Genomic DNA, 25,885 nt, shown 5'->3' on the forward strand with positions numbered 1-25,885 from the left:
ATGAAGCATTGTTTTGAAATCGGTTATCACTATATAAGTCGTTATTTCGGGGTTTTTTGGCGCACGAAAAATATTCCCGTCGCTTTATAATATTAATATTGAACCACTGTACTCATATGGACTGATTTAAATATGTTTTAAGTACATTAATGGATCTTGAGAGAGGAAATGTCATTGCTGCCTATGGAGGCTTCACCGAGCCTTAAAAAATGTCTTAAAGGATTAGTTCACTTTTAATTTCTTTTCGACTGAAGAAAGACATGGACATCTTGGATGACATGAGGGTGAGTAAATTATCAGCAAAAGTTTATTTAAAAGTGAACTAATCCTTTAATTTGTGTCTTACGGGTGTGGAACGGCATGAGGGTGAGCCTAATAAATGACATTATTTTCATTTTTGGGTGAAATAACCCTTTAATATACGGGACAAACTGCGTTCAGTACGGCTTTCATACAGAACGCTTAATTGATGCCAAGGGAAGATTCTGTATTACACGGAACGGTTGGCAACCCTAATAGATTTTTAAATGTTGAGGTATTTTTTTCCTCTAAATAATGTTGATATGATAACTAATTAATACATGCTAAACCATGTCACAACTAACTTAGTTTGCTCAGTCCAGGTGTAAACTCAGGACCAGTGCTCGTTTGTTTTAATCTGCCCCGTGTGTTTTATCGGCTGTACAGCAGATGGCAGCGGATTACAGTAACTCCATTAGCCTGGCACAGGAGCGGGCACGGACTGCAGAAGACGGTGCGCCATATCATATATAACAATAACAATAACATGCTGGTGTCATGGTGGTATCTCTACCTGGGCGCGCAAAGCCTCTACAGACACGGTAAGAGACGTGTGTGTGTGTGTGTGTGTGTGTGTGTGTGTGTGTTAATGACAACATATAGTCTTAAATGACCTTGAGTGGAAACGAGAGCAGCGTTACGTGAGAGACAGTTTGTTTGAGTGTGTGTGTGTGTGTGTGTGTGTGTCCTCATGCCCGGAGGAGTGTCCTGTGATCGATACAGACCCGCACTGATAAACATGAGGCAGGCTCTGCATTACTGCACATCTCTTGATGCTTGTGTGATTGACTGAAGATCATCTGTACCGGTGAGCTGATCTTACTGGGCCACATGCTAGGCCTGTATCATCTGTGTGTGTGTGTGTGTGTGTGTGTGTGTGTGTGTGTGTGTGTGTGTGTGTGTGTGCGTGTGTTATAATGAGATATCTGAGGACAGTGTTTGTTTTGGGAATTGTTGCTTGGTGAGGTGTTTAATCATCCACATGGGTTAGAGGTTGTTTGGGCAGAACTTAATCTGGGACTAATTTAACCAACATGCTCGCTTCACCACAAATTATTTTCCTTTCAAATTCTTTAAAATATTCATCTGACCTACCTCAGTATGCAAATTTGAATAGCTCTGTTTTGTTTGAATTACTTTTTAGACAATTATTTTTCATAGAATATTATATTGAGTAGTCTATAGAGGAAGCATGTTATCAGTATCAATTAAATCATATTTTTTTTGTTAATTAAGAATTAATTTGACTAATTGTGTTCTTGTCATTTTTATTAGTTAAAAAAATAAAATAATGTATTGTAATAATGTATTTATTGATTTTATTTCAGTTTTTTGTTTAGTTTTTTTAGTACATCTAGTTCAACTAAATGCAAATGAGAAATGTTTCCTGGGCAACTAGCGGGAATAACATGTTTATTATTTTATTTCAAGTAACGAAAATTGTGTGTGTTTGTGTGTGTGAGTACGTGAGTGTGTGAGTGAGTGTCCGAGTGCATGAGTGAGTGTGTGAGTTTGAGCGTGTGCATGAGTGTGTTTGATTGTGTTTGTTTGTGTGTGTTTGAGCTTGTGTTTGTTTGTGTGTGTTTGAGCTTGTGTTTGTTTGAGCATGTTGAACGTGTGTGTGTGTGTGTGTGTTTGATTGTGTTTGTTTGTGTGTGTTTGAGCTTGTGTTTGTTTGAGCGTGTTGAGGATGTGTGTGTTTGAGCATGTGTGTGTTTGAGCGTGTGTGTGTTTGAGTGTGTGTGTTTGAGGGTGTGTGTGTGTGTGTGTGTGTGTGTGTGTGTGTTTGAGCGTGTGTGTGTGTGTGTGTGTGTGTTTGAGCGTGTGTGTGTGTTTGAGTGTGTATGAGCTTGTGTTTGTTTGAGCATGTTGAACATGTGTGTGTTTGAGCGTGTGTGTGTGTGTTTGATTGTGTTTGTTTGTGTGTGTTTGAGCTTGTGTTTGTTTGAGCATGTTGAACATGTGTGTGTTTGAGCGTGTGTGTGTGTGTGTTTGATTGTGTTTGTGTGTGTTTGAGCTTGTGTTTGTTTGAGCGTGTTGAGCATGTGTGTGTTTGAGCATGTGTGTGTTTGAGCATGTGTGTGTTTGAGCGTGTGTGTGTTTGAGCGTGTTTGAGTGTGTGTATGTGTGTGTGTGTGTGTGTGTGTGTGTGTGTGTGTGTGTGTGTTTGAGCGTGTGTGTGTGTGTTTGAGCGTGTTTGAGTGTGTATGAGTGAGAGTGTGTGTTTGAGTGTGTATGAGAGAGAGTGTGTGTGAGAGACGGTTTGTGTGTGTGTGAGCGAGAGAGTATGTGTGTGTGTGTGTGTGTGTGTTTGAGCGTGTGTGTGTGTGTGTGTGTGTGTGTGTTTGAGCGTGTGTGAGCGTGTTTGAGCGTGTGTGTGTTTGAGTGTGTATGAGAGAGTGTGTGTTTGAGCATGTGTGTTTGTGTGTGTATGAGAGTGTGTTTGAGTGTGTGTGTATGAGAGAGAGTGTCTGTTTGAGTGTGTATGAGAGAGAGTGTGTGTTTGAGCGCGTGTGTGTTTGAGTATATATGAGAGAGAGTGTGTGTTTGAGTGTGTATGAGAGAGAGTGTGTGTTTGAGTGTGTGTGTGTGTGTGTTTGAGTGTGTGTTTGTGTGTGTGTGTGTGTGTGTGTGAGTGAGTGAGAGAGAGTGTGTGTGTGTGTGTGTGTGTGTGTGTGTGTGTGTGTGTGTGTGTGTGTGTGTGTGTGTGTGTGTGTGTTTGAGTGTGTGTGAGTGAGTGAGTGGGCATGTTTTTGTGAAATATCAGGACACAAATGGTGTACAATGACATGGGTATTACAAAAAGAGGTTGAAATATGAGGACGTTCCCCATGTCCTCACTTTTCAAAATGCTTATAAATCACAGAATGAGGTTTTTTTCACAGAAAGTAAACTGTGCAGTCTCCTGTGATGGGTAGGTTTAGAGGCAGGGGCAGTGTGTGTGTGTGTGTGTGTGTGTGTGTGATGGGTAGGTATAGGGGCAGGGGCAGTGTGTGTGTGTGTGTGTGTGTGTGTGTGTGTGTGTGTGTGTGTGTGTGTGTGTGTGTGTGTGTGTGTGTGTGTGTGTGTGTGTGTGTGTGTGTGTGTGTGTGTGTGTGTGTGTGTGTGTGTGTGTGTGTGTGTGTGTGTGTGTGTGTGATGGGTAGGTTTAGGGGCAGGGGCAGTGTGTGTGTGTGTGTGTGTGTGTGTGTGATGGGTAGGTTTAGGGGCAGGGGCAGTGTGTGTGTGTGTGTGTGTGATGGGCAGGTTTAGGGGCAGGGGCAGTGTAGGGGGATAAAAAATACGGTTTGTACGGTATAAAAACCATTACGCCTATGGAATGTCCTAACATTTCATAAAAACCCCCTGTGTGCGTGTGTGTGTGAGTGCACTGATTTGATGTTTTTCTTCCCCTGCAGTGTTGAATATGGCATCAGTTCTGCAGAAGCTCATCACTCCTCTGTTCAGAGGGCCGGTTGAACCGCCGAGGAACAAAGTGACGGTGGTGGGCGTGGGCCAGGTTGGCATGGCCTGTGCGGTCAGCATTCTGCTGCGGGTGAGGCTGCAAAACAAGTCACTGATCCACAGGCTGTACTCGCCAACATAACGAGGACTTTGAGACCAAAGCACAAACATATTCCTGGACAAATTCTGTGTTTGTTTATTGATTGTACAAGAGGGTATGAACATTTAGCCCGTGCTGATGATGTCAGTAAGTCAGTGGGTCACAATATCAATCATTTTCAGGAGATTTAGGCCGTGTTTGTCTCCGCTTGACTTTGATCCCTTGGTCGAGTTAGACTAAAGGTGAAGAACCACGGCCAGCACAAACATAGATGAGCCAATCTGACAGGTTGACAAATAAATAAATTAGGACAAAAATAAAATGAGTTTGAAAGAGAACCTGTATTGGCCAATGATGTGAGATTCACTTAGATTATATTATAATATAAGTATATAAGCACTTATATTATATATATATATATTGCCAAAAGTATTAGGACGCTCCTCCAATACTGTGCAATAAGTCAATTCGGCACATTTCCTCACTACTAAATATTCCACGTTCAACTGTTAGTGGTGTTATAACAAAGTGGAAGCAATTGGGAACAACAGAAACTCAGCCACGAAGTGGCAGGCCATATAAAATCACAGAGCGGGGTCAGCGCATGCTGAGGGTCACAGAAGTCGCCAACTTTCTGCAGAGTCAAGAGCTCCAGACCTCCAAACTTCATGTGGCCTTCAGATGAGCTCAAGATCAGTGTGTAGAGCTTCATGGAATGGGTTTCCATGGCCGAGCAGCTCATCCAAGCCTTACATCACCAAGTGCAATGCAAAGTGTGGGATGCAGTGGGGTAAAGTGCGCCGCCACTGGACTCTAGAGCAGAGGAGACGTGTTCTCTGGAGTGACCAATCACGCTTCTCTGTCTGGCAATCCCATGGACGAGTCGGGGTTTGGCGGTTGCCGGGAGAACAAGACTTGCTTGACTGCACTGTGCCAAGTGTAAAGTTTGGTGGAGGGGGGATTATGGTGTGGGGGTTATTTTTCAGGGGTTGGGCTTGGCCCCTAAATTCCAGTGAAAGGAACTCTTAATGCTTCAGCATACCAAGGCCCTGTCCCAAATGGCACACTTCATGTGCACTTTCGGTCTTGTAGGCTTAACGGACACGCACCATTGTAAGTCCACAAGACCATAGAGTGTCCGATTTGTCATTTACGCTTAAAGAAGAGTGCTAGTGAGTGCTCCCTTTCGGCTGCTATGCGCCCTCGATGCACACTTCAGCGGAGCCCGCAAGTTCACGAGCTACACAGAGGACTTTTACCCGGCAGTCAAAGCGACATTACGTTGTGAAAGTGCGGACTCTGAGAAAGGCCGTGAGGGTTTAGAGTGCCATTTGGGACAGGGCCCAAGACATTTTGGACAATTTCATGCTCCCAACTTTGTGGGAACAGTTTGGGGACGGCCCCTTCCTGTCCCAACATGACCAGTGCACAAAGCGTCGCTCCATAAAGACATGGATGAGCGAGTTTGGTGTGGAGGAACTTGAGTCCTGACCTCATCCCGATAGAACAACTTTGGGATGAATTAGAGCGGAGATTGAGAGCCAGGCCTTCTCGTCCAACATCAGTGCCTGACCTCATAAATGCACTTCTAGAAGAATGGCCATAAACACACTCCTAAACCTTGTGGAAAGCCTTCCCAGAAGAGCTGAAGCTGTTATAGATGCAAAAGGTGGACCAACTCCATATTAAACCCTACAGATTAAGAATGGGATGTCATTAAAGGTCATGTGCATGTAAAGGCAGACGTCCCAAAACTTTTGGCAATATAGTGTGTGTGTGTGTGTGTATAGATTTATATATGCAAACTCGAGTGATTTCTTGAATTTTCTGGTGTCTGCAGGAGCTGGCGGACGAGCTGGCGCTGGTGGATGTGGTCGAGGATAAACTCAAGGGGGAGATGATGGACTTACAGCATGGAAGCCTCTTCTTAAAGACGCCCAAGATCGTCTCAGGCAAAGGTAGCACACTTCATCTGACACCTCAACTCCTCAATGATGCAGTGGATGTTACTCACTCAGGCAAAACTCGCCACTATGTTACTTGCCGGTGGTTGCCAGGGTGTTACTATACAGTTGTTGATATGTTTTGTTGTATGTTATGTTAAACGGACTACCGGCACATCCGGGAGCTTAAAGGCGGCATGAAATCAAATTTTAAAATTCGTATTTTTATATTTAACGTTGTAGTGTTTACTATAACTGATTTATCTGTGCACTTCATTATTTTTTAAAAAATCATTTAGCCTTATAATCTTTAATCAAATACGTTAACTTTCCCTCCCCCATTGAAACGACTTCTCTTCTCTCCCGGTAATGTGATATGGCGTGAGGGCGGGGCTATGACGTGAGGGCGGGGCTATGACGTGAGGGCGGGGCTATGGCGCGAGGGCGGGGTTATCGCTCTCTGTCTCGTTTCTGCACCGCCTCTCAGAAACCTGTCACTGATCGTAGCAATATGGTGGTTAGCTGCATTTTTCTCGGTGTACACAATACCTTCTTCAGGAAGGACTTGAGGCAAAAAGAGAGAAATATATTAGAAATAAAAGCTTTTTTTATGTAAAAATTACTCAATATAGTCAAATGAACAGCTTGTCGTGACGGCTCTTACGGCTCTCCTTATAAGGGAGAGCTGAGAAAAAAGTTTTATAGAAATAAAGCCATAAAAGGCTTAAAATGAGTGAAATCTGTAGCATAAACCAGCGAAAAGTGAGGAAATATGCTCAGTAACATGTAAGATTTAGAGAGAAAATACATTTATTTAAGAGATAGATCGAGTTTTTCTCCACAACTGAGTGCAAACTGGCATTCAGATCTGCCTCCATTTTGTTAGCAACGCCCAACTTCCAACAATCCAATCAATTCCTGAAGGACGAAATCAAGCCTCGCCCTACATTTTTTTAATTTCAGAAGCCGTTTCACTTGGATATACGTCACAATAAGGAGAAAAAGACGATCTCAACTTCCGTTTCACGCCGACTTTAACTGTCAATTTCGTAAACGCCCCTTTTTAGGGGAAAATAAACTAGACTCCCATAGACTTCAATACAAAATAGCGGCACAAAACAACGTCAGTACACAGCCGGCAAGCGTGAATTACTTAAAGGGATATTTCACCCAAAAACGTTGTTTGATGTTTTTCTGCTCACCCCTAAGGTATCCAAGATGTCGGTGTCTTTGTTTCTTCAGTAGAACACAAATGAAGATTTTTAACTCCAACCGTTGCTGTGTGTCACTCATGTAATGCTTGTCAATGGGGTCGAATTCTATTAGAGTAAAAAAAACATGGACAGACAACTTCAAATTAAACCCCGCGGCTCGTGGCGACACATTGATGTCTTAAGACACGAAACGATCGGTTTCTGAGAGAAACCCAACGATATTTATCCAAATATATCACCTCATATCAGACGAACACTTCAGTTCTCCAGACCGTCATCACTTCCTGTGACTGAAGAAACAAAGACACCTACATCTTGGATGCCTTAGGGGTAAGCAGAAAAACATCAAATTTTCGTTTTTGGGTGAACTATCCCTTTAAGAAATCACCAATATTAAACATGTCAAGTGATTACATGTCCAGCCGGCCTGAAAGAAACATCCACTCACTTCATTTGGTCAATTTAAAAACATGTCCCTTCATTCTCCCTCCGTCAAATTGGTGTAACAAGTGAATGATTTTACTCCGTTTTTGCAAGTAAACATCTTTAAATGTATATATTATGTCTTTATATTTAGAGTACTGAGAGCACTTTTCTGTCCAGCCACACAACTAGCCTGATTTAGCTTCCGATAGCATCATTCGTACTTCATGATTCAAAAACGAAGTTAAATCATTCAGTGGCTGACCTGGTGACTCGATGAGGGACGAGTAAATGTCCTCTGGCCACTGGGTGGGGTTGTTACACCAATTTGACGCTGGGAGAATGAAGGGACATGTTTTTTTAATTGACCAAATGAAGTGTGTGGATGTATCTTTCACGCTCTATAGCAGGCTGGACATATAATCACTTGACATGTTTAATATTGGTGATTTCTTAAGTTATTCAAGCCGACCGGCTGTGTATGGACGTTGTTTTGTGCCGCTATTTTGTATTGAAGTCTATGGGAGTCTAGTTTATTTTCCCCTAAAAGTGGGAGTGAATCTGTTCAGAGACATTCTATGACGTTGCGCCGGTTGTGCGTATGGTTGCTTGGGAGTTTTCTTTCAAAAGAGAACTAAAATGCTGCATTGTGAAATGTTGTATCCTTTAGATTACTCTGTGTCGGCCAACTCTCGTGTCGTGGTGGTGACCGCAGGCGTTCGTCAGCAGGAGGGCGAGAGCAGACTGAATCTGGTGCAGAGAAACATCAACATCTTCAAACACATCATCCCTCAGATCATCAGATACAGTCCCAACTGCATCCTCATCGTGGTGTCCAACCCAGGTACACACACACACACACACACACACACACGATCACACATCTCAGACTCTATTTGCTTTTATAACGCACTGTTTTTCTGCCCATACAGTGGACATTTTGACCTATGTGACCTGGAAGCTGAGCGGCCTGCCGAAGCACCGCGTCATCGGCAGCGGAACCAACCTGGACTCGGCTCGCTTTCGGTTCCTGATGGCCGAGAGGTTGGGCATCCACCCCAGCAGCTTCAACGGGTGGATTCTGGGAGAACACGGAGACTCCAGCGGTGAGACTGTCCACACAAATATAATAATGTGTGTGTGGGTGAATATATTAGTACAAATATTTACTTAGTGTACAGTATTTCTATAAATAATGTAAAATGTCATAATAATTAAATTATAATGTAATATACAGTTGTCTATTTTTGCATATTTTGTTATAAAAAATGGCTATAAATAAAGTACTCAATTTTTTTTAAATAATAATTAAATTATAATGTTATATAAATAAATGAGTAATAATAAAATATATGAAAAAATAAAAAATAATAACATTATTAATTAGTATTATTAAAAATGTATATAGATTGTGTACATAATATTTAATAACAAATAATAAAATATTATTAAAATAATACAAATTCTTATGCATTTTTAAAATAAATATATATATTTTTTTACATAAAAATAAATACTAAACAAAAATATCCTAAATAATATAATTATTATTATTAAAATAATTATAATGAATATTTATTAATTTAAAAATATAATAAGAAATAATAAAATATATATTTTATTTATATATATATATATATATATATATATATATATATATATATATATATATATATATATATATATATATATATATATATATATAAATAAATAAAAAATATATATTTTATTATTAATATAATAATACAATTATTAATATATATATATATATATATATATATATATATATATATATATATATATATATATATATATATATATATATATATATATATATAATTAAAATAAATACAAAATTATTTTAAAAATAATTCATATAATAAATACAAAATTATTAAAAAAATAATTCGTATAATAAATACAAAATTATTTTAAAAATAATTAATATAATAAATAATAAAATGATTATTATAATAATTATTAATATTTATTATTTAAGAATATATTTAAATATTTGATTATTATTATTATTTATTAATAGTACAGATAATTATTATTTATAGTATTATTATATTTCTATAAATTATAATTAATATAATAAATGTTTTAAATATAATTATTAAAACCATTAATATTTATTATTTAAAATATAATAATAATAAGTAATAATATAATTATATAAACTGTAAAATGTAATGTCTTTTAAAATACATTCTATTTGTTAACAATAAACATACAATATATAAAAACAAAACATAAATATTGCCATCAAATTTTGAGACTGTCATATCATTCAAGCACTCGTGGTCTCTGTTTGTTTTGCAGTTGCTGTTTGGAGCGGCACTAATGTGGCAGGAGTCAGTCTGCAGACCCTCAATCCCGACATCGGCAAAGACACGGACAGAGAGAACTGGAGAGAGACACACAAGAAGGTCGTGGACAGGTCCGTCTATGAGTTCATCTCTTAGTCCTTAATCCTCATTAAATGATCCCAAATACATACCATGCAGTTTATTAAAGATGTGAATCGTATGCCGTATGGAATAATAAACATTTCAAATAGTAAGCGACACTGACCACACGTGACTCCCACTGCATTGCATGATTGATGTCTAGTTATCATCTCACAAATAAATATCGTCTGTAATTCAGTTTGGTTGAAACATGCGTTCAGACAGAAGTGTGTGTGCCTGTAAAGATCCTGTGATCATGTGTTCACCAGTGCCTATGAGGTGATCCGACTGAAGGGCTACACCAACTGGGCCATCGGCCTGAGTGTGGCCGACCTGACCGAGAGTCTCATAAAGAACCTGAACCGAGTCCATCCCGTCTGCACCATGGTGAAGGTCCGTACAGCATCACTGACACACACACACACACACACACACGCACACACACGCACACACAGACGCGCACACACAGACGCGCACACACAGACGCGCACACACAGACACACACAGACACACACACACACACACACACACACACACACACACACACACACACACACACACACACACACAGACACACACACAGACACACACACAGACACACACACACACACACACACACGCACAGACACACACACACACACACACACACACACACACACACACACACACACACACACACACACAGACACATAAGCACACACACACACACACACACACACAGACACCCAGATGCACACACAGACACACACACACACACACAGACACCCAGATGCGCACACACACACACACACACACACACACACACACACACACACACACACACACACACAGAGACACAGACGCACACACACACACACACACACACACACACACACACACACACACACACACACACACACACACACACACACACACACACACACAGACACAGACACACACACACACACACACACACACACACACACACAGACAGACACAGAAGCACACACACACACATACACACACACACACCCAGATGCACACACACACACACACACAGACACCCAGATGCACACAGACACACACACACACACACACACACACACACACAGACAGACACAGAAGCACACACACACACATACACACACACACACCCAGATGCACACACACACACACACACACACAGACACCCAGATGCACACACACACACACACACACACACACACACACAGAGACACAGACACCCAGACGCACACACACACACACACACACACACACACACACACACACACACAGACACACACACACACACACAAACACACACACACACACACACAGCCAGACACAGACGCGCACACACACACACACACACACACACACACACACACACAGACACACACACACACACACACATACATGCATACAGACAGACACACACACACACAGACAGACAGACACACACACACATACACACACAGACACCCAGACGCGCGCACACACACACACACACACACACACACACACACACACACACACACACACACATGTTGGGTTTTCATGTTTTATGGGGACTTTCCATAGGTGTAATGGTTTTTATACCGTACATACTGTATATTCTATCCCCCTACACTGCCCCTAAACCTACCCATCACACACACACACACACACACACACACATACACACACACACACACACACACACACACACACACACACACTGCCCCTACCCCTAAACCTACCCATCACACACACACACACACACACACACACACACACACACACACACACTGCCCCTGCCCCTAAACCTACCCATCACACACACACACACACACACTGCCCCTGCCCCTAAACCTACCCATCACACACACACACACACACACACACACACACACACACACACACACACACACACACACACACACACACACACACACTGCCCCTGCCCCTAAACCTACCCATCACAGGAGACATTCTGCATTTTTACATTTTCAAAAAACATCACTTAGTCTGATTTATATTCCTCATGGGGACCTAAAAATGGATATTGCCATCTTTGTGGGGACATTTTGTCCCCATAACATAGGGATGACCAGTCCACAGAAACACACACACACACACACACACACACACACACACACACACATACATACACGCATACAGACAGACACACACACACACACACACACACACACACACACACACACACACACACACACACACACACACACACACACGCACACACACACACACGCACACACACACACACGCACACACACACGCACACAGAAGCACACACACACACACACACACACACACACACACACACACACACACACACACACACACACACACACACACACACACACACACACACACAGAAGCACACACACAGAAGCACACACACACACACACACACACACAGAAGCACACACACACACACACACACACACACACACACACACACACACACACACAGAAGCACACACACACACACACACACAGAAGCACACACACAGACACAGAAGCACACACACAGACACACACACACACACACACACACACACTAACAGTTCAGGGTTAGAGTTATAAATAAATAATACTTTTAATAATAAATAATTTATAATGTTACAAAAGATTCATAAAGGCTGTTCTTTGAACTTTCTATTCATCAGAGAATCCTGAAAAAACTTAACCACAAAAATATGAAGCTGTTTCCAGCATTGATAATAATCATGAATGTTTCTTGATCATCAAATCCTCATATGAGAATGATTTCTGAAGGATCATGTGACACTGAAGACTGTAGTAATGATGATAAATTCATCTTTGATCACAGGAATAAATGACACTTTACAATAAATTCACATAGAAAACACTTATTGTAAATTGTAATAATATTTCACAATATTACAGTTTTTACTGTATTTTTAAAAAAAAAATTTTTTACTGAAGTCTATTTAAAGACTTCTTTCAAAAACATTCAATAAATCTTACCAGCCCCAAACTTTTGAACAATAATGCATGTATATATACATTTATAGAAAATGTTGTAATTATTTTTGTGATTAAATGAAGTAGCGGAGACCAGGGCTAGTTGTCACACTTTACTTCAGTAAATGTTTATTTTTGAAAGATAATTTCCTGTATAGACACAATTTTTTATTTTTATTTCCACCATTTTCACAAAAACAATTGATTCGTTAAATGCTACAGTGGGGCATGTTGTCACAGTGGCATTAAAGGGCTAGTTCACCTAAAAATGAAATTTCTGTCATAAACTCCAAACCCGTGAGACTTTCCTTCATCTTCAGAACACAAATGAAGATCTTTTTGATGAAAGATCTCTCCATTGACAGCTACTCAACTACCATAAACAGATCATAAAACTAATCCATATGAATTGAGCGGTTTAGTCCAAAGTTTCTGAAGAGACTCGACTCTTGCGGGTTTGGAACGACACGGTTAAAGGACAACTCTGGTGAAAAATGAACCTATGGGTGATTAACACATGGTTACAGAGTAGATCGTTCTCTGGGATGTGTTTTCATGAAAATCGAATGTAAAGAGTTTTATCTCTAAAAACAGATTAGCTTGTAACGCTAGTATATGGGGCACAGAATAAGTCAAATTAAACCGCTAGTTAATACCACTAACAAGGCTCAAAATAGCCTCACACTAACACGGTAGCATAATGAGGGTCCCTACATGCAAACCGAAGCATTGAGAACTTTGTTTAATAAGAAGATACTTTATAAAGACAGAACATTACACGTATACAGACAGGAGCCATCTTGGAAAACAGACTCGACAAGTCGAGCCACGAACGCTGTGCTAAGTGATGAACTGTGACTTGGAATCTCATATGATCCGTTGTTTCCGGAAGAAAGCACTGAACGCAACAGAGAAAATAAATAAATAAAAATAATTTTGAGGCAACAGAGACTAGTGCTTCCAAAGGATACACACTAAAGAGATGGCGGATTATTCAACCATTTTCCAAGATGGCTCCTGTCTGTATACGCGTGTCTTTATAAAGTATCTTCTGATTAAACAAAGTTCTCAATGCTCCGGTTTGCATGTAGGGACCCTCATTATGCTCCCGTGTTAGTGTGGCCTTGTTAGTGTTACTAACTAGCGGTTTAATTGTACTTATTCTATGCCCCATAGACTAGCGTTATAAGCTAATCTGTTTTTAGAGATAAAACTCTTTACATTCGATTTTCATGAAAACGCATCCCAGAGAACGATCTACTCGGTAACCATGTGTTAATTACCCCTAGGTTCATTTTTCACCAGAGTTGTCCTTTTTTTGGGTGAACTATCCCTTTAAATAGCCTCTAATAGGCAAAAATGTGAACCGTAAAACCATAATGAACCCCATTCCCAGCCCTGAATGAAGGTGTGTGTGTTGCAGGGCATGTACGGGATCGGTGACGAGGTCTACCTGAGCCTGCCGTGTGTGTTGAACAGCGCTGGAGTGGGCAGCGTGGTCAACATGAGTCTGACCAGCGACGAGATCTTGCAGCTGAAGAAGAGCGCAGACATGCTGTGGCACGTCCAGAAAGACCTCAAAGATCTGACACGCTAACTCACAATCAGGAGTTATACTCACAGCGTACGATGTTTGATCGCTGCTGCAAGACGCCCGTGAGCAGTTCACTGGGGGTCAAGATTGATTTTTATTTTATTTTATATATCCTAGTATTACGTAATGCAAACATACGCTGTCCAGACAATAAAGAATCAGTTTGGATTTAAACAGGCAAATGCTTAAGAGTCTCTGATTGGATCATTATAGCAGTGATTTATTGTGTTATATGTTTGGCATCAGTTCTTCTTTTCATTTCTTAAACAACCATGAAGGATCATTTTCACCTCTTGAGTCCAGAGCTTAAATTCACTGATGGGATGTGCTGGAGGAGACTTTACAGAGTGCTGGACTCTGTATACAAGATCTGGACCAAAAATTGTAACATCACAACATTTATTTCCATCAAAATTGGCTCAAGATCTTGTAATAATGCAATCACTGTAATAATGATCCAGTCATAGACTCTTAAAGGTGCAGTATGTAAGAATGACTAGTGGTTGAAATGGGTACTGCAGTCCAAATTCAAAATATTGTTTGCCCCGCCCCCTCCTCCTCAGACTGGATGCTCAAGCGGGTAGCCATTTTGAGAACACGCAACAGGAACGAGCGCATTTGACAATGGAAGCCACACTTTAAGTTGATTTATCCGCGTTTTAGTGTTTCCGTTCATTGAGATTTTTAGAAAATAGTTTTTTCCTCTGATTCCGTGGCTCAAGACGATTCGACTGAACCCTATGATGACATTTTATCTTGTCTAGTTTATTTTCCCCTAAAAGTGGGCGTGAATCTGTTTAGAGACATTCTATGACGTTGCGCCGGTTGTGCGTATGCTAACAAAAAGTTATTAATCGAAGTGTTTATGAATGCGTAAACAAATTTTATGTAGCACTTGTTCAAATAGACATAAGGCTGTATCGCCGCAACGCTTTATTATATTCTGACCAAACTTGGCGTAGAATATCACAAGCATTTGGCACAGCGCCACCTACTGGTCAAAAGATATTATTATTATTATTTTTTGCTTATAACTTGAATGGTTTGCCCAAAAATCATAAAAGTGGTGTTTCATTAGATTTCGGGCGGCATGCGGAGTCACCAGATCAATACAAGGATAGAAATGAAACTGCTCTTTATTATTTCCAATAAACAATTGCATAAATTAATCGAATTTGTAATCGTGATTACTATTACGGAGGCCACACTTATGTAATCGTTCAATAAAATGTAATCGCAATTACAAAAAAAGTCCACTTATATTATTCTGTGTACTTAAGATAACCTGTAGAAAGAAAAAAAAACACATTGTTTTCCCCCCATTGTTTTTATTTTTAGTATAACATTATAATACTGTGCATATTTTTACTTTATGTATTTAAAGAAACCAAACCAATGTAGGTTTGACTTTTCAGGCGTAATGCTATAGAATAATCGCAATTACAATTTCAAGGGCATTATCTACAATTGATTTTAGTTAAAGGGAGAAGGTTACATTAAAAACACTAATTTTAACATTCAATTTTGATGTTAAATCCACTATTGTTTTATATTAGGGATGCATCGATATGAAAATTGTCCGATAATGATAATTCCTTATATTTGAAAGCCGATAACACTGTAAGTTGATGAGTTGATTTTTCCGTGTTTTAATATGCTCGTGTTCATTGAGATTTTTAGATGGATGCTTTTTAGGTTGGGTAGAATTTGCGATCTCTGCCCAGTTTGTAAGCTGGCTTCCATGGCAACAATACGATGTGTTTTCCTCCAACTGGCAACCTGTGGTGTTGAAATACTATTGGATAAACTGGCGGCGTGTGTCATCGCACATACCAAAACAAAAACAGACATTCCCACACAGAACGCACATTTCAAAGTAGAATAACTGTCTGTAGCTTTTCTTCAGAGAAACGAGTAGGTGAATTTAGCATGTTTCCTACATATCTGCAAACATATTATGGGATTTTATGCTTTAGTACAGTCAAAAACTTACATACAGCACCTTTAAGCATTTGCCTTTTTAAATCCAAATAGCGACTTTTTGTTTGTGGGTCGGGCAGTGTATAAATCGTACTATCAAATGATTTAGGGGTCTGAATTTACATACTTAAAATAATCACACACTTGACTGTTAATGTAAAACAGATCTGAAAGCGTATGGTGAAATATAGCAAATATTATACACTACAAATCAAAAGTTTGGATACACGACTAAAATTGATGTTTCTTATAATCATAAAACCTTTCGGTTTATGCTATTCAAATGAGCTTTGTAGACACATATAAATGTTGCCAACATTTGAATTACCTTGCAAAACTAATCTTTTCTATTAAAAAAAAAAACATTAATTGGAGCGGAAGAACATCCAGGTTACATGTTCAACAGTGTTTAAAAGCATCCCATGATGCACTTCTAGACGGCTGATGAATGGCCAGATCAGTGTTGGGTGAGTTACTCTAAAAACGTCAATAATAACTAGCTACTAATTGCATCTTCAACAGTGTAATTAGATTACTTCAGATTACTCTTTCTAAAAAGTATCGGATTACTTTCCCATATCAGCCTTGAGCAGTTGATCAATACAAGGATAGACATGAAACTGCTCTTATTTATTTAAAAATAAACAATATACAATTGCATAAATTATTCTAATCGATAACATTAAAAATGAACTTATATCAGCCGATATGGTGGCTGATATATCGTGCACCCCCATTTTATATAGAATTGTTCTATAGTCTTTTCTATATAAAGTATTTAATGCGGGAAAATTAAGAGTAATACATAACTTTTTCAATGGAAATTACTTAGTAATTAATTACACCCAACACTGGTCCAGAGAAGAGCTGGAATCCAGACACTCAAGTTATCATTTGTGTCACGTTTGATCAGGAAATGTGAAAGAAGAAGTAGGCGTGTCCGAACTTTTGATTGACATTGTGACTCTTCCAAATGACTGTTAGTTTCAGGAACTACTCAATGTATGCACTAAATGTTGATCTTGAAGTGCAATATGTAAAGCAAATGCTACAAATATATCCATGTTTGCACTGAGCACTTGTACAAGGCTTTAAATGTGATGCAACAGGACCATCAAGGATATAATCCATTTATTAAACAGGATCTTTGTCGGTAGAAATGTATATTAGTCTCACATTTTCAAGTATGTACAAATACTTAAACAAGTCAGTCGTGTATCGCAACAGCATATCACGCAGGTTGCTGAGTTTCCTGGTGAGCACGAAGAGATGAAACAGTCTCCGCTCCACTAGGTGGAGCTCATGTGGAAAAAGTCCCAATTAGCCTCAAGATTTTGATTATTAAAAAGAGCTAAACAAACCAGTTGGCACATAAAAACATAAAAAAAAACAGTAACGACTTTATTCAGAACCCAGTGGAACTTCATCTTCCGCTCAACGTGTGGTCATTTGGGGGTGCAGTGGTCTCTGTCGCCCCCTGGAGGGAGACGCGTGATGCAGCAACAGTCTTGACTTGGTTCGGTTATCAGTCCCAGAAAAAACACTTCACAGGTAAAATATCAAAAATCCCGTCCGTGGTTCAGAGAGGTTGGCCAGCAAGACGCCGAGCCCGAAGCACATTATGACAAATATAAATATGAGCCACTCATAGAAAACTAAAAGAACACATTGACCGTTATACCATGGTGTTGCTCTCGCCGACTTTATCCACTAGCTGAAAGAGAAACAAGAAGAACACTGTAGTCAAAACTAATCGTTTTACAGGATTTGAAGTATCTGTCAAGAGTCGGAAAACTGTGGTTGACTTACCCCACTGATACCAGGAAGGTTCAGTAAAGATCCCAGAATAGGCACCCGCCTAATAAAGCCAACCGCTACTGGGAAAAAGCCCCTGAAAACAGACGGACACACAGTTAAAATCACCATACAACCAATGGAATATTGCAGTATTATAAATTATCCGTATTTTTTGAAAAATTCTTAATCTTTAATCAAAATAGCTTCCCCACCCTCTTGCAGCAACATCACTTCTCTGATGATGCGTTTACTGGTGTGAGGGCGGGGCCACCTGTCATTCACATGAGATCCACCAATAGCAAACCACAACTATACACGGACTATAAACTATAATTCACCACGGACAAAATCAAGCCCCGCCCTACATTTGTTCTTGTTTGACAGGCCGTTTCACTCATGCTGCGTCCCAATTCGCCTACTTATACTACGCCCTAAACGCATGTACTCTTTTTGTGAACCCATGTTGAGAAAAATAAGTGCAGAGGCGTTGTGTGTGAACATGATGGTTATTGTAGTTCTAGACTAAATGTGAGCATTTACTCATCTCACTTGCACAATAAAGATTCAGTACTCCTCAAAATGAATAAAATCAGTCAAATGCAAAATCAGAGTACTCAAACCTCAAATATATAAATGTTAAATAGAACAAATATTTTTATGCATTTCATCTACCTTTATTGACCAATGTTGTGCTGCTGACCTTTGATGATTCAGTTAAGCCATGAGCAAAAATTACTAGATTCTTCCATTATCCAGAATGGCAGCACATTTATACCTCAGCCTGAGGCTTATTATTTCAATTTTGGTATGAAGAGGTCTTTACATTTGCACAAAAAAGGACTTTTTTTGCTAATAAAAAACAAAACTAAAAAGCAAGCCCAGCCCAGGTGAGAAAAAGTAACGCAAAAATAATGTAACATTACTTTTCTCAAAAAGTAACTAAGTAACTCAATTAGTTACTTTTTAAGGGAGTAACGCAATATTGTAATGCATTACTTTTCAAAGTAACTTTCCCCAACACTGTTAAGAGGCGTTTTGGTCGATCGGATCAGAAGTGGACGACACCGGTATAAAGGTGGTCTAAAACGTTTTGAGCTTGTCCACTTTCGACCACTTCCAGAGGTAGTGGAAAACACATTCGACCGGATTGCTTTCATTATGTAAACCCTCATGAGGTCGAACAGCCACTAAAAGACCACATACTCTCCGCCTACTGACCTAATGCGTGAACATTATGGGATGCACACTAGCCAGACGGTAGGGCTGTACGATTTATTGGAAAATAAGTGAAACCGACATTCAGAACCTCTAACCGACGTATTTTTCCCATGTCGGTTATTTCGGTTTTCACGTGACTCCGCCCAGTCAGTCACATCAAGTGCAGTTTGCAGGCACACAGAGATGCAAGAGCGGTTATCTGTGTTTATAGATGCCCAGAATCACTATAGTAACTGCATGTTTTACACCGTTTAAACAGGTTAGTTAATTGCTGTTCTTATAGCCTACGCGCTGACACACACACACACACACACACACACACACAGACGGCGCGCGCAAGCCCCGAAGCTGCTTTCACTTTCGTGCTCATAAAGTTTGTCAAGTAAATGCGTTTAAAGGCTTGCCAGTTTCAACATTTAAAGCGATTGTTAACTATTCAAAAACAACAATACGGAAAACTTCTCCATTCAGGGCTCAACTTTTTTCTGTGACACAGAGCCGAGCCGTGTCGCGTCTCTGAAAACACGCGCGCCCTGAAGGCAGACCTCAATCACCAGCATCCTCACAAAGCTTTGTCATTTGTATGTGGTTTAAGCCCTGCCAGTTTGAACATTAAAGTGAGTTTCGACCATCAGATGTGTGTTATGTTGAACTAATGCCTGATATATTTTGACAAACGAACACTCAGACAGAAGCTGTGACTAAAGTAAAGTCACTAAAGTAGCTTAGAAACTCAACCGTTATAGGCATACATTTGAATACCGTTTGAAGTACAAACCACAGCTTCATAATGAATAGAGACGGTATGAGTAATTCACAAACACAATCACTCTCTCATTAATGCATTCAAATAAATGTAATGTAGGCCTACTGCGCTAATACAGGGAGTGCAGAATTATTAGGCACGTTGATTTTCTGATCATATTTTTTTTCCAGGCACATTTGACCAATTCCAAACCACAGTAATCCTAATAACTACTATTGATTTAGTATTTAATAATGTATAAGTGATATATAATTGTTCATGAAGGCTGGAAATGAAAATCACCTTATATTCAGGTGTGCAGAATTATTAGGCATGTTTTCTTTTACAGATAAATTGAGCCAAAAAAGAGATTTAACTCAGACTGAAAAGTCAAAAAGTATTAAATGCCCATGAGAAGGATGCAATACTAATGCAATACTAGACATTGCAGTTAAGGCATGACCATTGGACAGTGAAATGCTCTTTTGGGTCAGCAGGATCTGACAAAAACATGTGGCGGAGAAAAGACACCTGTTAACTGCAAAAGAATTAAGAATTAAGGTGAAGAATTAAGGGTGAAACCATCAGGAACCCTTTAGTCTCCAGCGCCACCATTTTCCAGAGCTGAACCTACCTGGAGTCTCCAGAAGTGCAGGTGTCAGGATCTCAGAGACTTCAGTTAGGAAAAGAATCCTAAAAAATGACCCCCACTAGATAAGAATCACAAGCTGAAGTGTTGTAAAATACATGAAGAAGGTTTTTTTATAGGCTTTATGGACAGATAGGTTGAGAGTGACTCTTGAAGGACCAGCACCACATCCTCTAGTACCACTGTTTGAAGAATTCATCTTCCAGAATCTGGCAGTACGTTTTGGGAGTTCATTTTTAGTCTATCTCTGCAAAACGGACTTCAGGATGGACTAAAATGAACTCCCAAAACGTACTGCCAGATTCTGGAAGATGATTCTTCAAACAGTGGTGCTAGAGGATGTGGTGCTGGTCCTTCAAGAGTCACTCTCAACCTATCTGTCCATAAAGCCTATAAAAAAACCTTCTTCATGTATTTTACAACACTTCAGCTTGTGATTCTTATCTAGTGGGGGTCATTTTTTAGGATTCTTTACCTAACTGAAGTCTCTGAGATCCTGACACCTGCACTTCTGGAGACTTCAGGTAGGTTGCAGCTCTGGAAAATGGTGGCGCTGGAGACTAAAGGGTTCCTGATGGTTTCACCCTTAATTCTTCACCTTAATTCTTAATTCTTTTGCGGTTAACAGGTGTCTTTTCTCCGCCACATGTTTTTGTCAGATCCTGCTGACCCAACGAGCATTTCACTGTCCAATGGTCACGCCTTAACTGCAATGTCTAGTATTGCATTAGTATTGCATCCTTCTCATGGGCATTTAATACTTTTTGACTTTTCAGTCTGAGTTAAATCTCTTTTTTGGCTCAGTTTATCTGTAAAAGAAAACATGCCTAATAATTCTGCACACCTGAATATAAGGTGATTTTCATTTCCAGCCTTCATGAACAATTATATATCACTTATACATTATTAAATACTAAATTAATAGTAGTTATTAGGATTACTGTGGTTTGGAATTGGTCAAATGTGCCTGGAAAAAAAATATGATCAGAAAATCAACGTGCCTAATAATTCTGCACTCCCTGTATATCTGTATCTGATGTACAACAAACAGAAATCTGCTCCATAGATAATAACTGCTGAAAGTGAACCGTTTCCTTCAAGTATTTTAAAATCACAATGCACTTTTTCATTAGAAAAAAAAATTCCACCTTTAATAGTAGAAAATATTTGCAGTACAAACCTTATCAGTGAACTTACTCAAAAACCTTATGAGGGGAAAAAAAAAACAGCAAAATAATCGTTCATTAATCGTAATCGAGGTCAAATGTTCAATTAATCAAGGTTTTTATTTTTGGTCAAATCGTTACAACCCTACCAGACAGGATTTAAACTTTGTCGGCTGGAGACCCAAGTTTGGTCTGAAGATGAAAAACGTACCAAGCTCAATGTTCTCTCTCCATCCCTGATTTCTAACACACACTCACAGCGTTCGGCTGGTCTTGTGTCTGTCAGAGCAGAAACTAAAGCTGATGCTCTCCGTGTGTTTTTCCGTCATCTCCGGATGCGTTTATATGTAAATTGCGTGAGCTTACTTTGTCCATTAGACTGAAAGATCTGAAAAAGGCCATACATTTACCCGCCCATAGACCCTCCCCTCAGAAATCAGGACAGAAGTGGATGAAAGTGGACAAAAGCGACGGATTTAAACACCAGGTGTAAACGGGAATGTGTCTCCCTCGTCTACTTGTGATCCGATCGACCAAAACACATCTTAATACCAGCTGTAAACACGTCCTGTGAGTGTGTAGCAGAAGCTTTGGGACATACTATCACGTCAAAATTGTGGAATACATTAGTGTTTGTAGTTCTGAACCAAATCCTCCTCCAAAGTGCAATGGGTTGTGGGTAATATCAGCCATTAGTGTGTGCATGGAGCAACACTTCGAAAAATCTAGCGGAAATAGTAGATCATGCAGGGACTTTTGGCATATTCTTTTCAACATAGTATACTTTGAGACACACTTATTCTAATCTCACATACTATTTAGGATGGATAGCATGCACATTGGGACGCAGAGTCACAACCAGGGCTGCGTTTTATGCCTTTCACTCGCTAACTTCCCTCCGGCTCATGGACTCGGATGTGTGTCATTGCTTACAGTTGAAACTGCAACAGCAACAACAACAAACTCACCGGAAAAGAAGGAAAAATCCATAGACCTCCAGGACGACGCCTACAATCGGCCAGCCGATGAGCACCACGAAAACTCCTCCCAGAAAGAAACCGGTGGCTTTCATTTTATGCCGCTGGAAGAAGAACCTGAAAGTCCGTTCCAGTCCGATAACAAACGAGAGACCTGCAACGAACAAGATCTACAAACACACACACCGACATTCATGTTCAGTTCAAGGACACAAATCTGAGCATTCACATCACATTTGACTCCATTCACACTCACATTTCCTATGGCCAAGAGTGCTTTATCAAAGAACAGAATCATTCCGAAGAAGAGGAAAAACACGCCGAAACCCGTCAGCCCCATCCCGATCTCTGATCAAACACAAGAGCAGACTTCATTAGAGATGAATTACACATCTACAGAGAGCATGCAAACGAGTCATATTTGAGAGGTTAACATTAAATACTTAAGCATACAAGTAATGCTGTTGTACAACCTGCAATTGTATTAAAGCTTTTCCTTATTTTTGATGCTTTGGAAAAAAATATATTTCCATTTACCATGATATTTGCATAATGCTTCACAGCACTTCAGAGAATGCCATGGTAATATATCTATCATGGACGGATGGATGGAGGGAGACAGAGAGACATAAAACATGACAGACAGATAGACAGACAGATAGACAGACAGACAGACAGACAGACAGACAGACAGACAGACAGATAGACAGATAGAGATAGATGGGTGAGTAGACAGATGGGTGAGTAGACGGGTAGATAGATGGGTGGGCAGACAGATAGATGGGTGGGTAGATGGGTAGGTAGATGGGTGGGTAGACGGGTAGATAGATGGGTGGGTAGACAGATAGTGGGTAGACAGGTAGATGGGTGGGTAGACAGATATATGGGTGGATAGACAGATAGACGGGTAGATAGATGGGTGGGTAGACGGGTAGATAGATGGGTGGGTAGACGGGTGGATAGATGGGTGGGTGGACGGGTAGATAGATGGGTGGGTAGACAGATAGGTGGGTGGGTAGACGGGTAGATAGATGAGTAGGTAGATGGGTGGGTGGGTGGATAGATGAGTAGGTAGATGGGTGGGTGGGTGGGTAGACGGGTAGATAGATGAGTAGGTAGATGGGTGGGTGGACGGGTAGGTAGATGGGTGGGTAAACAGTAGATAGGTAGATGGGTGGGTAGACAGATAGATGGGTGGGTAGACAGATAGATGGGTGGGTAGACGGGTAGATAGAAGGGTGGGTAGACAGGTAGATAAATGGGTGGGTAGACGGGTAGAAGGACGGGTGGGTAGACGGGTAGAAGGACGGGTGGGTAGACGGGTAGAAGGACGGGTGGGTAGACGGGTAGAAGGACGGGTGGGTAGACAGGTAGATAAATGGGTGGGTAGACGGGTAGAAGGACGGGTGGGTAGACAGGTAGATAAATGGGTGGGTAGACGGGTAGATAGATGGGTGGGTAGACGGGTAGATAGATGGGTAGGTAGATGGGTGGGTAGACGGGTAGATAGACTAGTGGGTACACGGGTAGATAGATGGGTGGGTAGATAGGTGGGTGGGTAGACGGGTAGATAGATGGGTGGGTAGACAGATAGATAGATGGGTAGACAGATGGGTGGGTAGACAGATAGATAGATGGGTAGACAGATAGATGGGTAGGTAGATGGGTGGGTAGACGGGTAGATAGACTGGTGGGTAGACGGGTAGATAGATGGGTGGGTAGATAGGTGGGTGGGTAGACGGGTAGATAGATGGGTGGGTAGATAGACCGGTGGGTAGACAGATAGATAGATGGGTGGGTAGACAGATAGATAGATGGGTGGGTAGATAGACCGGTGGGTAGACAGATAGATAGATGGGTGGGTAGATAGGTGGGTGGGTAGACAGATAGATAGATGGGTGGGTAGATAGACCGGTGGGTAGACAGATAGATAGATGGGTGGGTAGATAGATGGGTGGGTAGACGGGTAGATAGATGGGTGGGTAGATAGACCGGTGGGTAGACAGATAGATAGATGGGTGGGTAGATAGGTGGGTGGGTAGACAGATAGATAGATGGGTGGGTAGATAGATGGGTGGGTAGACGGGTAGATAGATGGGTGGGTAGACGGGTAGATAGATGGGTAGGTAGACAGATTGATGGGTGGGTAAACGGTAGATAGATAGATAGATGTGTTTGATAGATGTTCAACATCACAGACAGACATTTAACAAGAAAGAAAGCTAATAGAGAATGTAGTTTCCCAGACTCTATACCATAGAACAGTAACAGTATTAAATGGTTATTACATTAGCCTTCAGCTAATCTGGGCACATTTACACTCATGAGTGCTGATTAATGTACACTGCCCCTTTTAGAAATAAATAAACACAATCAGCAGTGATATTGCCATGGTATCACCATTCTTCATGAGAGTTTAACTCTATTAGACTGAAGTGTTGAGGCCAGGCCGTGTCTCCTCATTCATTCCCTCTCATCACTTCAACAACACGCTCAGCTTTAAAGCCGCATTATCAACATTTCTATCTAGATTATCATAACGCAGAGATCCAGGAAAAGTGACTTACTCTGAGAGTCCGTTAGCGAAATCATGTTTGTGTTGTGTATCAGCTGCTTTACTGACTGATGAGTAAAACTGCTCAGTGTGTGTGATCGCCACGACACCGGAAACACGTAGAGATTCTTTAAACGGCTGAAATGACGCACAGACGCGCTGCAAAAAATTAAAATAAATCACATTATTATTATTAATTACTTTAATTTAATTATAAACTTTTTGCTCACTGCTACCTCTCACGGTTATGCAACTCCCACGCAAAAAACATGCAAAGTTTGTTCGTTTGAATGAACCTAGTCGCTTCCGTTTGTGTTGCTGGGAAATGTAGTTCTTGGTAGTCTCCGGATGCCTTCTG

General features: G+C 40.4%; 2 protein-coding genes across 4 annotated transcripts; one reads left to right on the top strand and one right to left on the bottom strand.

Annotated features, from left to right (window-relative positions):
* The first annotated feature begins 673 nt into the window (after positions 1-673).
* ldhbb (lactate dehydrogenase Bb) lies at positions 674-17,574 on the top strand. 3 transcript variants are annotated; one of them, XM_079810392.1, is made up of 9 exons: positions 740-842; positions 1,002-1,108; positions 3,699-3,835; positions 5,685-5,802; positions 8,095-8,268; positions 8,357-8,530; positions 9,750-9,867; positions 10,147-10,270; positions 14,271-17,574. In XM_079810392.1, exons 3-9 carry the CDS (start codon positions 3,707-3,709, stop codon positions 14,442-14,444), a joined length of 1,011 nt encoding a protein of 336 aa, XP_079666518.1. In that variant the 5' UTR covers positions 740-842; positions 1,002-1,108; positions 3,699-3,706; the 3' UTR covers positions 14,445-17,574. The 3 variants fall into 3 exon arrangements, 2 of the variants coding, with proteins under 2 accessions (XP_079666517.1, XP_079666518.1); XR_013816028.1 differs by lacking the exon at positions 740-842 and having other exon boundaries at positions 1,059-1,108; positions 14,271-14,618; positions 14,903-16,773; XM_079810391.1 differs by lacking the exon at positions 1,002-1,108 and having other exon boundaries at positions 674-842; positions 14,271-17,531.
* Positions 17,033-25,850, bottom strand: golt1bb (golgi transport 1Bb). The gene is made up of 6 exons (XM_079810393.1): positions 25,764-25,850; positions 25,541-25,686; positions 23,230-23,321; positions 22,965-23,143; positions 18,231-18,312; positions 17,033-18,135 (listed from the first exon to the last, which is right to left on the bottom strand). The coding sequence occupies exons 1-6, from the start codon at positions 25,796-25,798 to the stop codon at positions 18,097-18,099; spliced, it is 573 nt and encodes a 190-aa protein (XP_079666519.1). The 5' UTR covers positions 25,799-25,850; the 3' UTR covers positions 17,033-18,096.
* Positions 25,851-25,885: the final 35 nt, after the last annotated feature.

Source organism: Gobio gobio (genome assembly GCF_949357685.1).
Source record: "Gobio gobio genome assembly, chromosome: 25".
NCBI lineage: Eukaryota > Metazoa > Chordata > Actinopteri > Cypriniformes > Gobionidae > Gobio > Gobio gobio.

What these genes read in the sequence shown, in the direction of transcription:
- golt1bb (XM_079810393.1), bottom strand. Translation starts at nt 25,798, where the DNA reads ATGTTTTTTGCGTGGGAGTTGCATAACCGTGAGAG. An exon ending in CACTCTTGGCCATAGGAAAT is followed by an intron (nt 23,144 to 23,229) that starts GTGAGTGTGAAT and finishes GTGTGTTTGTAG; the next exon opens with ATCTTGTTCGTTGCAGGTCT. An exon ending in ACCTTCCTGGTATCAGTGGG is followed by an intron (nt 18,136 to 18,230) that starts GTAAGTCAACCA and finishes TTTCTCTTTCAG; the next exon opens with CTAGTGGATAAAGTCGGCGA.
- ldhbb (XM_079810391.1), top strand. Translation starts at nt 788, where the DNA reads ATGCTGGTGTCATGGTGGTATCTCTACCTGGGCGCGCAAAGCCTCTAC. An exon ending in GCAAAGCCTCTACAGACACG is followed by an intron (nt 843 to 3,698) that starts GTAAGAGACGTG and finishes CTTCCCCTGCAG; the next exon opens with TGTTGAATATGGCATCAGTT. An exon ending in CACAAGAAGGTCGTGGACAG is followed by an intron (nt 9,868 to 10,146) that starts GTCCGTCTATGA and finishes TGTGTTCACCAG; the next exon opens with TGCCTATGAGGTGATCCGAC.